Source organism: Juglans regia, chromosome 14 (genome assembly GCF_001411555.2).
Source record: "Juglans regia cultivar Chandler chromosome 14, Walnut 2.0, whole genome shotgun sequence".
In the NCBI taxonomy this organism is placed as follows: domain Eukaryota; kingdom Viridiplantae; phylum Streptophyta; class Magnoliopsida; order Fagales; family Juglandaceae; genus Juglans; species Juglans regia.
This window is the reverse complement of record NC_049914.1, coordinates 11654357-11666823: the sequence shown is the minus strand read 5'-3', so window position 1 is coordinate 11666823 and position 12467 is coordinate 11654357. Positions and strand designations below refer to the sequence as shown.

Genomic DNA, 12467 nt, shown 5'->3' with positions numbered 1-12467 from the left:
GAGTTTGTTTTTAAACTATGCGAAACTTCTCAATATGCCCCTCACGTGTGGGCTGGTATTTCCGATATCATCGTGAATAGGCCACATGAGCCCATCATGAATTATAGGTTAACCTGACTCTGATACCACATAAAAATATCAATTTCTTCTTATAAAAAGCCTAATAGGATGAGTTTGATAATTTCTTATAAAGTTCAAAATGATTTTATTCCTAAATCATGTGGGACTTCTAAATAAGTATCACACATGTTCGATCAAGAAATTGAAGATATTCGTAGTAGTTTGTAAAACCATTTATCATATAATGATACTTTGGATGGCACGGGGCACAGAAGGATGAAGAGCTCCGTCTGCTAGCTGTTTCCTGAAGAAGGCAACAAGAAAGAATCGAGTCCTCAAAAAGATCCATAAAAGAAGCGTTTGGATGGCACTGCCTTTTAAGTCGAGTACTGGAAAGAGTATCTGCAGAAAAAATTATAAAAGAACAAAGAGTGATGAGACTTGAGATACAGAAAGAAAGAGTAGGACTGCTGAGAGAGACCTCTCTTGAGTCACTCGATGAGTCCTAACAACTGACAACACGCCCACGATAGTTGCTGCCAAAACTCCCCTGGGCCCCAAACTTTTGCATTCACAGCTAGCGCTCTCTCCTTCTCTCTCTCTGTTGATGAACTACTGTGGGCACTGTCTGGTCTGATATTTCAAGACTCCAAGTGAATGCGACATGAATAGAGAAGATTACCCATTAATTGAATCAGTTAGGTCCTTTTCTTTATAGCATTACATGTACCATTGTACATGCTCTTTCATTCAAGAGTAGTAATTAGAATATGGTAACAAAATTAATTATGTGAATCTACCTATAAATCCTGAGGTTGTAAATGGGTTTAGTTTTAATGGGGTAGCTTTTATTGTTGAGGTTGGCTTTCTGCTTAATTGAGAAAAAATTGCTTCTTTTTTGTTTGGTTGCATTGAATGAAAACCCCACTTTTGTCTTGGTGGAGGGCCTCACCCACAGTGAAAGAAATTATTAATAAAAGTAGAAAAAGATAAAGCTAAGACAAAGCGAAGAAGAGAAGGTGGTTTACCAAAAAAACTAAGAAGGAAAAGAAGGGGGTGGGGGGGTGTGGGTTCTGTACTGTCTTAGCCTGTCCCCCCCACCCAACACAGTCTCTCTCTCTCTCTAAGTCCAAGTCCAAAAGCCACTACCAAATTGGCTTTTTTCTCCTTTTGTTTCTGTGCTTCCTACGCAATTGTCTATGTCTGCTGCTTCTGCTCCCTCTTCTCAGTACCTGCAAATGGGGGAGGAATCATACTTTGAATTTCTTGTTATTATTTGATACCCCTTTTTTTTTCTTCTATCTTTTAGCCCTCTTGTTGGGTATCCTTCCAAACATGACTTTCTTCTTGTTTTCTATTCATCCGCTACCATTCCTCTCCTGTTTCAGCTTGTGGGCATCCATCAAAAATATGAATTCCTTACCATGATTTGACCCCATTTCCATTTTCTATAGTTTTTTGCTTTGTGCTACCCTGCTTATGACCACTTGATTACTCTCATCCTCTCGTTTTCTTTTTTCTTTTTAATATTTTGTTCGTGGATAGTTTTTTGGTTGTACTCTACTACTCCTGCTCTGCCACACAAGAACAGCACCGGGGTGTTCATGGAAATTGATCTGAACTATGCAGTGACTGAGGTGGAGAAGAATGCATATTGTAATGGGGACTGTGGCAAGGGTGGTTGTGTCTGTTGTTTGTCCTCTTCAACTTCTTCATGTTCCTCAATTTCGTTTACAGCACCCGTGTCTTCTTCAATTTATCTGGAGCTCTGGCATGCTTGTGCTGGACCTCTCACCTCTCTGCCCAAGAAAGGAAATGTGGTTGTCTACTTCCCTCAAGGTCATTTAGAACAGGCTGCCTCAGCCTCTCCTTTCTCACCCATGGAGATGCCAACCTTTGATCTCCAACCACAGATCTTCTGCAGGGTTGTAAATGTCCAACTACTTGTGAGTTCCGAGTTTTTTTTTTTTTTTTTTGTTTTCTGGGTTGAATGCTGTGTTCTTCCTTCTTACAGCTTCCTCCAATTTTGCTTTCACACAATTTAACATATTTTTGTTTCTTTTAATTTGGTAATAATATTTGTTTTCTCTTGAAACAGGCTAACAGGGAGAATGACGAGGTCTATACACAGGTTACTTTGCTCCCTCAGCCAGAGGTATTATTCTTAATTTCATACTATTGTTGCTTGGTTTTAGAAACCATCAGTGTTATAAGTCAAGAAATTTTTATCTTTTTCAGTAGGGGGTTGTATTCAATTGACATGTAAGGTTCTTATTGTTTTGAAGTTAAATTTTCTTTAGAATACTACTCTAAGTAGTTCAAATATATGCTATTGTGATGATATTCTCGGTGTTCTCTAGTTGGTGGGAAAAAACTTAAATGGAAAAGAGCTTCGAGAGTTGGGGGTGGATGAGGATGGAGCTGGAGGATCACCTACAAAGTCTACTCCTCACATGTTCTGCAAAACCCTTACCGCTTCTGATACCAGCACCCACGGGGGGTTTTCTGTTCCTCGTAGAGCTGCTGAAGACTGTTTTCCTGCTCTGGTGTGACTTTAGGATGTTATATTTTCTCAACCTTATAAAGTAAATAACTTAGCTGATTCAGTCTGATAAAGTTTTGTAAAAATGATTGAATTTCCATTATTTCAGGATTACAAGCAGCAGAGGCCCTCTCAAGAGCTTGTTGCTAAAGACCTGCATGGGGTGGAGTGGCGGTTTCGACATATTTATAGAGGTAATTTTGACAGAACTCTGTTATGAGGTCTAATTGTAGGAAATATTATTGTAATTAATGTGTAATTACTTGACAGGTCAGCCAAGGCGGCATCTACTCACTACAGGATGGAGTATTTTTGTAAGCCAAAAGAATCTTGTTTCGGGGGATGCAGTTCTCTTTTTACGGTATACATGCTTAATAAAACTTCTAATTGCATTTGGATACCACATGGTAGTCAGCCCATTTCATTTTTTATTGGAATTTTTATATTACTTTATTCGATTTAGAATAGTTACTTAACCACACATAAAACATATGCTTCTGCATGTCTTAAAAGTTTTCTATACACGAAATTAATTGTCAGATTTCCTGTGCTAACCGGTTGAGCTAAACAAATAACATTAATTTAGGGAGGAGCTTTTGATGCTTGAAAACAAAATTCGGAACTTCATTCCATTTGGTGTCCAAATGTCCCCAATTTTGTTTACTATTTAGTATTCTTAATATCTTCAACCATTTATGGTGGTCTTTCTAGGGGTGAAAATGGAGAGCTGAGGTTGGGAATTAGAAGAGCTGCAAGGCCTCGAAATGGTCTTCCTGATTCAATTGTTGGAAATGAGAATTCTCTCTCAAAAGTGCTTTCTCGAGTAGCCAATGCAATATCCACAAAGAGCACGTTTCCTGTTTTCTACAGTCCAAGGTACTACCTCTTGGCCCTCTGCTGAAATTATGCCAATAGTTAGGATGGGTGAGACCAAGATAGAAGAAATTTAGTGGTTGGAAATCCTTAAAACTCTAAAGACCATAAATATGATATTCTTCCAATACTGCAACAACAAATCGAAATCATATTGAAGTGTTTCTAAATTGTATCATGTTAGTTGAAATTCCTGTTCGGTTAGACTACTCATAACTGCATATTTGCAATACAAATGCTGTGATCAATAGTACCTTCAATTAATTAACATAGCTCATTTTTTTCCCCTGCATCTTCTTTTGTTGACTAGAGCAGAATTAGAGGGTCACAGTGTGTCCTTGAATAGTGCTTTTATTTTAGTTAGACCATAGGCAGAAAGGGCAGTTAGCATGAAAGTACTAGCTAAAGTGTGGTATCTGTCTTTCTATTGCATTAAAGCAAGAAAAGTTTGGGTAGGAGTGCATCCCTTGCTTCTTTCTTATAGCTGCTGCCCCAGATGAGTTCCACTACCAACTAACAAGTAATATTGCATGTGATGTAAAATGTCACTGAGAGCAGATCTGTTGATTAAAGCCAATCCAAACCATTACATCCATGAGAGAAGTCTAGAGATGTCCTGGAAGAGGAAGTGTAAAGTGGGACTTGGTGAATTCATCAAGACACATGCCTAACTTCTTTTCCATGCTAGTTTTAGAAGTCTTATTGATCTCGAGTTTTGAGCCAATGAGAAATAAATTTCCTAGCTGACATTCTCTACAAGTCCTACCCAAATTTGGTGCCTGTAACTGAATCAGCTTTTTTGCTGTATATATATATATATATATATATATATATATATCCTTGGGTGTTTTCTTTGAAGAAACCTTTTCTTTTAGTTTGTAATGCCACAGGAACAAAAAGATTTTGGTGTGTTGTGCACCGCTTAGCAAAAAGGAAAAAAAAAAAAAACAGAGAGAAGTCCTAAGCTTTCAGATGCCACAACAAGGAGAATAAGGAGAAAATTCTCTCTCGTGTAAAATTCATTGAGGGAACTACGTATATCTTTGTGTTATTGTTTTTTTATTTTGTATAATTTGTAGTATTCATGATCAAACGCATAACAGTTACTGACACTTGCTTTCCAATAGTTAGATAAAACCCCCACAGTTATGATAGAGTCTAAATGAGTGTCAAGTTCCACATCTGTTATTTACTAGGTGAAACTGGACTTTATGATGATTTTGAGAAGCCATAATTTTTTTATTTATAACTGGTCCTTTGAAGTATAAGTATAGAAGTGGCTCTCTTTTTGTGGGTTATTACATTGTATGTGGAATCATGAAGTATATATGAGAGTGGAAGAGCATATGGGCATGAAATCAAGGAAGCAACCACCCTTATGAGGTTTAGAGATATATTTTCAAGTTAGTGCTTCAAAGAAGAAATAATAACATTGAGATGCTGAAAATTGAAGGGGTCGAGTGTAGAGAAGAAGAAGCAATAAAAGACCATGTGGTAAATTTCTTTGAGGTGCTTCTTACTGAACAGGTGGGGTGGAGGCCTACTTTGAATGGATTGGTTTTTGGTAATATAGAGTTGGAGGAAGTTGAAAGGATGGAAAGGGTATTCGAAGAGGAAGAGGTCTATGATGTAATAAAGAAAATGGCTAAAGATAAGGCACCCGGTCCTGATGGTTTCTCCATGGGTTTTTACCAAGAATGTTGGGAGGTGATAAAGGGGGATCTTATGAAGGTGTTTCAGGAGCTTTTCTCGATTGGCAAATTTGAGAAAAGCCTCAACACCACTTTCCTTGCTTTAATCCCAAAAAAGATAGGGGCTTCTGAGATCTCCGATTTTCGGCCTATCAGTCTAGTGAATGGTACGTACAAGATCATTGCTAAAGTACTTGCTAATCGTCTGAGTGGGGTCTTGGGACAGATCGTCACTAAGCCCCAAAATGCCTTTGTAAAGGGTAGACAAATACTTGATGCAGCTCTAATTGCTAATGAATGTCTGGACAGTCGTGTGAAGACTGGTAGCCCAGGGCTTATGTGCAAGCTAGATATGGAGAAGGCATATGATCATGTTAATTGGGATTTCCTTCTATATCTACTGGGTAGGTGCGGATTTGGAGACAAATGGAGGTCATGGATCAGATGGTGTATCTCTACGGCAAGATTCTCTGTGTTAATCAACGGCAGTCCAGAGGGTTTCTTCCCGAGTTCGCGTGGCTTGAGACAAGGGGATCCATTATCTCCATTACTTTTTGTTATTGTGATGGAGGCACTAAGCAGGATGATCTCAGCCTTAGTGACTAATGGTAATATGAGTGGTTTTCAGATTGGATCGCCGAGTAGGGGTACCACCACCATCTCACATTTACTGTTTGCAGATGATACGCTTATTATGTGTGATGCCGAGACAGAACAGTTGAGGGCTGTGAGGGCATTGTTGCTTTGTTTTGAAGCAGTGTCTGGTTTAAAAGTGAATTATGATAAATCTGAGTTGGTGCCTATTGGAGAAGTTCAAAATTTAAGGGTAATGGCTGGTATAATGGGTTGTAAGATAGGGTCTCTCCCTATGAACTATTTGGGATTACCTCTGGGTATAGCCTCGAGGGCGCTTTCTATTTGGGATACTGTGATTGAAAAAGTAGAGAGAAGATTAGCAGGTTGGAAGAGAATGTATTTGTCAAAAGGGGGCAGGATCACGCTTATTAAAAGTACGCTTTCCAATCTACCCACTTATTTCTTATCCTTATTCCCTATACCGGCCAGCGTAGCGGGACGTCTTGAGAAGATACAAAGAGACTTTTTGTGGGGGGGCCTAGGTGAAGAGTTCAAATTCCATTTAGTCAAGTGGGAAATTGTATGTCGTTCAATCTCCAATGGAGGATTGGGTATTAGAAATTTGAGGATGTTTAATCGGGCACTACTTGGCAAATGGTTGTGGCGGTATAACAAGGAACCGGATGCCTTATGGAAGATTGTGATTGAGAACAAATACGGTGGTCTCGAGGGGGGTTGGTGTACTAGAGAGGTGCGAGGGGCGGCTGGAATGGGATTATGGAAACACATTAGAAGAGGATAGGTGGTTTTTCATCAACATACAAGAATGCAATTGGGTACAGGTTCAAAGATCAGATTTTGGAAGGATGTTTGGTGTACCAATTGTACTCTACAAGACAGGTTTCCTACACTTTTTGTGATTGCAAATGCTAAAGATGCCATGGTGGCGGAGGTAATGGAAGTTGTAGGTAGAAATATCCTTTGGAATATCAATTTCTTCAGGGCAGCACATGATTGGGAGATGGGGAGTTTTATAGACTTTTATAGCCTTTTATACTCTTGTCGCCCAAATACCCAGCATACAGATGATTTGTGGTGGTGTCCAACAAGGAAAGGGGTCTTCACTGTTAGCTCCTTTTACAAGGTACTCACACAAGTGCCTGACAGTCAATTTCCATGGAGAAAGCTCTGGTGCAATAAGGCTCCTATCAAAGCTTCTTTCTTTGTGTGGACAGCGGCTTTGGCGAAGATTCTTACTACGGATAATCTGAGAAGACGAAACATAATCATAGCAGACTGGTGTTGTATGTATAAAAGAGGGGGTGAATCGGTGGATCATTTACTTTTACATTGCGAAGTAGCCAGGACTATTTGGGATGCGGTGTTTAACAGAATAGATCTAGCATGGGTGATGCCAGAAACTGTGATGGATGCTTTGGCCTGTTGGACTTCAATTCGAGGAATGAGACAGATTAAAGCGGTTTGGAAGATGATCCCAAACTGTATTTTGTGGTGCTTATGGCAGGAGCGCAATGAGAGGATTTTTGAAGACAAAGAGAGATCAATAGCAGAGCTAAAAATGTTATTTTTTAGGACCCTTTGTACTTGGGCTCATGCTGTGGACTTTAATGGCATGGAGTTTCATGAGTTTCTAGTTTCTAATGTTCCCACCTAGTTAGGATGGGAGCAGTAGAACTTTTCTTTGTAATTGACACTTTTTGGATGAATATATACTTATTTTACTTATAAAAAAAAAAGGATTTCAGTCACGCGGGAAGCTAGAAACGTGTGTTAGATATCCAAATAGTTTATAAAGAAAAAGTTAATATAAAATATGATACAAATTTTGGTGACATGCTTAAAAAAATCCTTTTGTAATCTAGGGTTTGTCTTTATATATGTGTGTGTGTGTGTGTATGTTGTAGAATATTTATACATCTTTTACAAGATTATAGATGTTAATAGAGAAATCAGTTGAATCGGAATGTAAACTACCTCTCATTGTTACTCCCTTTTTTCAAGATAATTTAGTCCATCCTTTTTCCTCCATTTGAAACGATGAATTTTGATAATTCTTTTTGTTGCTTTTCTTTTGTGCCTAAGAGTTTTCCCAAATTGAGAAGTGGTTATGTGCATTTAGTTGTTGTATTACTACCATTATTTGAAATTTGTAAGCATAAATAGTCAGGCATATATTCTTGGAGAGAAAGAACTCTGTGACATATTAAAAAAATGTTTAATTGCAGGGCAACTCATGCAGAGTTTGTAATATCCTACCAAAAGTATATCAAAAGCATCACCAATCCAGTGACAATTGGGACAAGATTCAAAATGAGATTTGAAATGGATGACTCACCTGAAAGAAGGTCGTCTATGATTTGATCTGATCAAATAGCATGACCAACATGTTTACCCCCAAGATGATTATCTCATCAGAATATAACATCAGAGTATGCCTGCTTGCAGGTGCAGTGGTGTCGTCACTGGAATGAGTGACTTGGATTCCTACAGATGGCCCAACTCCAGATGGAGATGTTTGATGGTGAGTTTTGTCATCTTTCTTAACTTGAATTTATCTTTGATGATTTAATAGGCTATTTTCTTGATTTATGAATGTGCACCATTTCATCAAATTAGTGCTAAGTTTTACCAGATGCCAAAAGAAATGCTAACAAAGGTCACCTAGAAATTTTCCTTTTTGATCCAATTATCTCTTAACCAATATTCTTGAATCAAGTAATTGTCCATGGAATCACTCTTTATCTGCAGATTGTATGTCCATCCAGATGCTTTTTGGTCTATAATTGAAGTAGGTACAACCCTAGTATCATTGGATGATGCTTTGGTGGCATTTAAATGCATCTTATTAATGCCCAGCATAACCACCTTTTTTGTGTAATGGAATTAATTTTGAGAAAAGAGTTCTCTAATGACCATGTCATTACCATTTTAGTATTCATATCCTTTTTATAACATCTACAGGTCAGATGGGATGAAGATATTGCAAGTGGTCATCAAGATCGAGTTTCCCCGTGGGAAATTGATCCTTCTGTATCTCTCCCACCCTTGAGCATTCAGTCATCCCCACGGCTTAAAAAACTGAGGACAAGTCTGCGGGAAACTGCACCTGCCAACCCTGTCACTGGTACAGATCTTGCCATTGAGATACTAAAAATAGCATTTAATTCTCGGTATTTTCTAATCCATGCTCCCTTGAAATATAATTTTTCTTGCAGCAGGTGGGGGTGGGTTTTTGGACTTTGAGGAGTCTGTAAGATCCCCTAAGGTCTTGCAAGGTCAAGAAAATGTAGGTTTCGTATCACCCTTCTATGGATGTGATACTGTAAACCGCCCCTTGGATTTTGAGACGCATTCTCCTGTGTATCAAAATCGAGTATCAACTGCTATAGGAAAATCGAATATTGGAGAGTTTTTGAAGGCTCATCCTGCCACTTTTACAGGCTTTGTGGAATCTGACAGATTTCCAAAGGTCTTGCAAGGTCAAGAAATATGCCCATTGAGATCATTGACAAGAAAATCCGAATTCAATTTAGATGCTTGGGGAAAACTGAATCCTGGTTGCAATTCTTTCAATCTGTATCAAGAACCAAAACCTAATTTCTACCCCCTGCAAACAGAGAGCCTTCCAACCATATATTTTCCTTATAATGACATCTACCAAGTTGGTCAAAATCCCAGAACACGATCTTATGCAACTAATTTACCAAGAGAAAATGTCTCCTTCAACCCATCTTCCACTCAGACAGGGGTTGTGACGAATGAATTCGGGCTGCGAAAGCTATCAAATGAGCATAGGCCAGCAGAAAATGTGTCTGCTGCCCCTACTTTAGGGGCAACTATGAGGAATACAATAGATGAGAAGTTTAATGGGAATGTCCCTGGCTGTAAACTTTTTGGGTTTTCCTTGACGGGAGAAACTCCAAAGTCACAAGTTTCTGGTAAGAGGAGTTGTACTAAGGTAAGCTACAGTAGCATCAATTTTGGATAGTTCTGTGCCTTTTTTTTTTACTTGCCCACTTATGTTACATAACATCAGTGAAGGTTCATAAGCAAGGCAGCTTAGTAGGAAGAGCCATCGATCTCTCCCGACTGAATGGATATGGTGACCTGCTGAATGAACTAGAGCGGCTGTTTAGCATGGAAGGCCTTCTACAAGATCCTGATAAAGGATGGCGGATCTTGTACACCGACAGCGAGAATGACGTAATGGTTGTTGGGGATGACCCATGGCAGTAAGTATTCTCTCTTATGGGATAACCTCCTGTTATTTGTTTGACCATTTAATTAAATAATGATAATCTACTCAAATTCATATGTACAACTTGGCACGATTTAGACCCATTAAACAAGCATGCTTGCACATTTAAAATAGGTGAAGCGGTGGAAGGAGGAAACTATGAACCTTTCTTATTGTGGTTGTTTTGGACAAACTTAGAGATGAGTTGTGGCTCGTTTATGATTTTTTCTCCTTTTTTTCCCTGGTGGCAGTGAGTTCTGTAATGTGGTGTCCAAGATCCATATATATACCCAAGAAGAAGTGGAGAAGATGACCATAGGAATGATCAGTGATGATACTCAGAGCTGTTTGGAACAGGCACCAGTGGTAATGGTAGCGTCAAAGTCCTCATCAGTGGGTCAGCCAGATTCCTCTCCAACAGTGATTAGGGTTTAAAGATTAGTGTTGTGTTAAGCATTTCATGTCTGCTCCGTTTGTATGTGCAATTTATGGACACTGGACAGAGACACCTCCATCTGGTTACTTATCTCCTTTCTAGCGAGTTCCGAGTTCAGTAGTTTCAATTGCCAATATAACCTATTGGACATTGAAGTTCTCAGGTATATCACGGGTCTCCATCGGAACTGTTTCGAAACCGTTGATATGTCATGCTATTACCAGTAATAAGTGTAGACTACTATCTGTATTGGACATTGAAGATGCCTAGTTACTTGTATTCCAGAAATGGTGAAAAATGAGGCCAAGTCCATATATATATATATATATATATATATATATATATATATATATATATATATATATATATATATATTCTTTCTGTTAGGTGCCGCCATACAAACAATACGAATTAAGTTTGTATTCCCAATAGCTCTCTCCACCTTCTTCCTCTGATTAATAATAGCATGGGTGCCGGTGGGTAGTTCTCAATGGTGTTGATATCTGTCGTCCTATTCATCATCCTAACCCAAGTAGCTCTCCATCTTCTCTCTCTTAAAAACATTCAGGATGGAGGCAAGCTAGGTTTCATGAGTTGGATACAAATCATAGATGGATTTTGTTACCATGAAAGAAAAAAAAGGGTATTTTATCTCTTTAGAGGAGAACGACATTTGAGAAATCTACGGTTATATATATAATAAATGTATTGAATTTATTGGTCTTTAAGAAACTGTTTGTATTTCTAAAAGGATCGACGCAAGAGATTTATGAATCGGGATCATAACGAATAAGATACAAATGATCCAATGGAAGCAAGAATTTCCAAGAACATTTGTTAATTGGAACATCTTTTTTGTGAACAAAAGAGCCATTTTTATTTTCAATTAAGTAGAGTTTGATCATTTTTATCGCAGGTGTTATAAACACGCAAAATTGGAACATATAAAACATATATATTCCATGTCGGAAAGCCAAAGAGGAAAGGAGAAAGAATATGATACAAGACAATTTTAATGCATGAAACACGTCCACTTTTGCTAATAATTATTTAAAAGAAGGCACAAGTATGCCTAGCTCGTATGCACATAATGCCTAATTCAAACATGATAAGATCATAGATAGCAAAGAAATATATGATATTAAAATGATCTTGACTCGAGAAATTATCGTGCTAATTGTGGAGATGGTGCCGGTGCAGAAGAAGAAGGTGCTGGTGCTGAAGATGGTGGCGCAGATGATGGTGCCGGTTCAGAAAAAGAGGGTGTTGGTTCTGAAGATGGTGATGCAGATGATGGTGCTGGTGCAGAAAAATAGGGTGCTGGTGCTAAAGATTGTAGTGCAGATCCTAAAACGGGTCTTTTTGCTTGTGTTAAAATCTTGTGAGCGCAATATTTATCCAGTTTCTGCCAGAAAAATGTGTTGGAATGTGAAAACAAAGCTCTTGCTATTAGGAACTAGAAACTGAAGAAAAGATAAAAGAAATTGGAGGAAATTGACTTAACTTCATTGAATAACAAACTTGGCTATTATATAATCTTATAGAGCAAATTGAAATAAGTAAATTGAAACAAACGAAAAAACAGCCCACGTATAACAACTCCTACGACGTGGTGAGAAGCCCTAATCAACAGGTAAAAAAATTCCAAAATAAAAGGAACTTACTGACGTAGTGGTAACTAACCACTTAACCAATAAGCTAAAACCTAACATTTCCTCCTTTAAATTGAATGCTACAAGCGTCAGTCTCAGAACAAACTCCCAATTGTTCTCTCAGCTTGACAAAAGTATTCAGCTTGAGTGGTTTAGTCATTACATCAGCCAACTGCTCTTGTGTATAACAATGTACTATCTCCACAGTACCATCCTTTGTAAGGTCTAGAAGAAAATGAAAACGCACATCTATGTGCTTACTCCGACCATGCATTACTGGATTCTTTGAAAGTTTGATTACAGAGCTGCTGTTACAATGAATAAATAACACATGACTTGCTTTGATTTTGATCCAGCTTTCCCAACACCCTTTTTAACC

The 12467-nt window shown here is 38.3% G+C and overlaps 1 protein-coding gene across 3 annotated transcripts; it reads left to right on the top strand.

Moving 5' to 3' along the window:
* Positions 1-1120: 1120 nt before the first annotated feature.
* Positions 1121-10705, top strand: LOC108990121 (auxin response factor 4). Of its 3 annotated transcripts, none has more exons than XM_018963988.2 (12): positions 1129-2006; positions 2159-2215; positions 2421-2606; positions 2712-2796; positions 2873-2963; positions 3314-3478; positions 7989-8108; positions 8209-8284; positions 8725-8887; positions 8982-9721; positions 9805-9995; positions 10252-10705. In XM_018963988.2, the coding sequence occupies exons 1-12, from the start codon at positions 1665-1667 to the stop codon at positions 10433-10435; spliced, it is 2400 nt and encodes a 799-aa protein (XP_018819533.1). In that variant the 5' UTR covers positions 1129-1664; the 3' UTR covers positions 10436-10705. The 3 variants fall into 3 exon arrangements, with proteins under 3 accessions (XP_018819534.1, XP_018819533.1, XP_018819532.1); XM_018963987.2 differs by having other exon boundaries at positions 8979-9721; XM_018963989.2 differs by lacking the exon at positions 10252-10705 and having other exon boundaries at positions 1121-2006; positions 8979-9721; positions 9800-9888.
* The last annotated feature ends 1762 nt before the right edge of the window (positions 10706-12467 follow it).

What these genes read in the sequence shown, in the direction of transcription:
- LOC108990121 (XM_018963987.2), top strand. Translation starts at nt 1,665, where the DNA reads ATGGAAATTGATCTGAACTATGCAGTGACTGAGGTGGAGAAGAATGCA. An exon ending in GATGCAGTTCTCTTTTTACG is followed by an intron (nt 2,964 to 3,313) that starts GTATACATGCTT and finishes TGGTCTTTCTAG; the next exon opens with GGGTGAAAATGGAGAGCTGA. An exon ending in GTAAGAGGAGTTGTACTAAG is followed by an intron (nt 9,722 to 9,804) that starts GTAAGCTACAGT and finishes ACATCAGTGAAG; the next exon opens with GTTCATAAGCAAGGCAGCTT.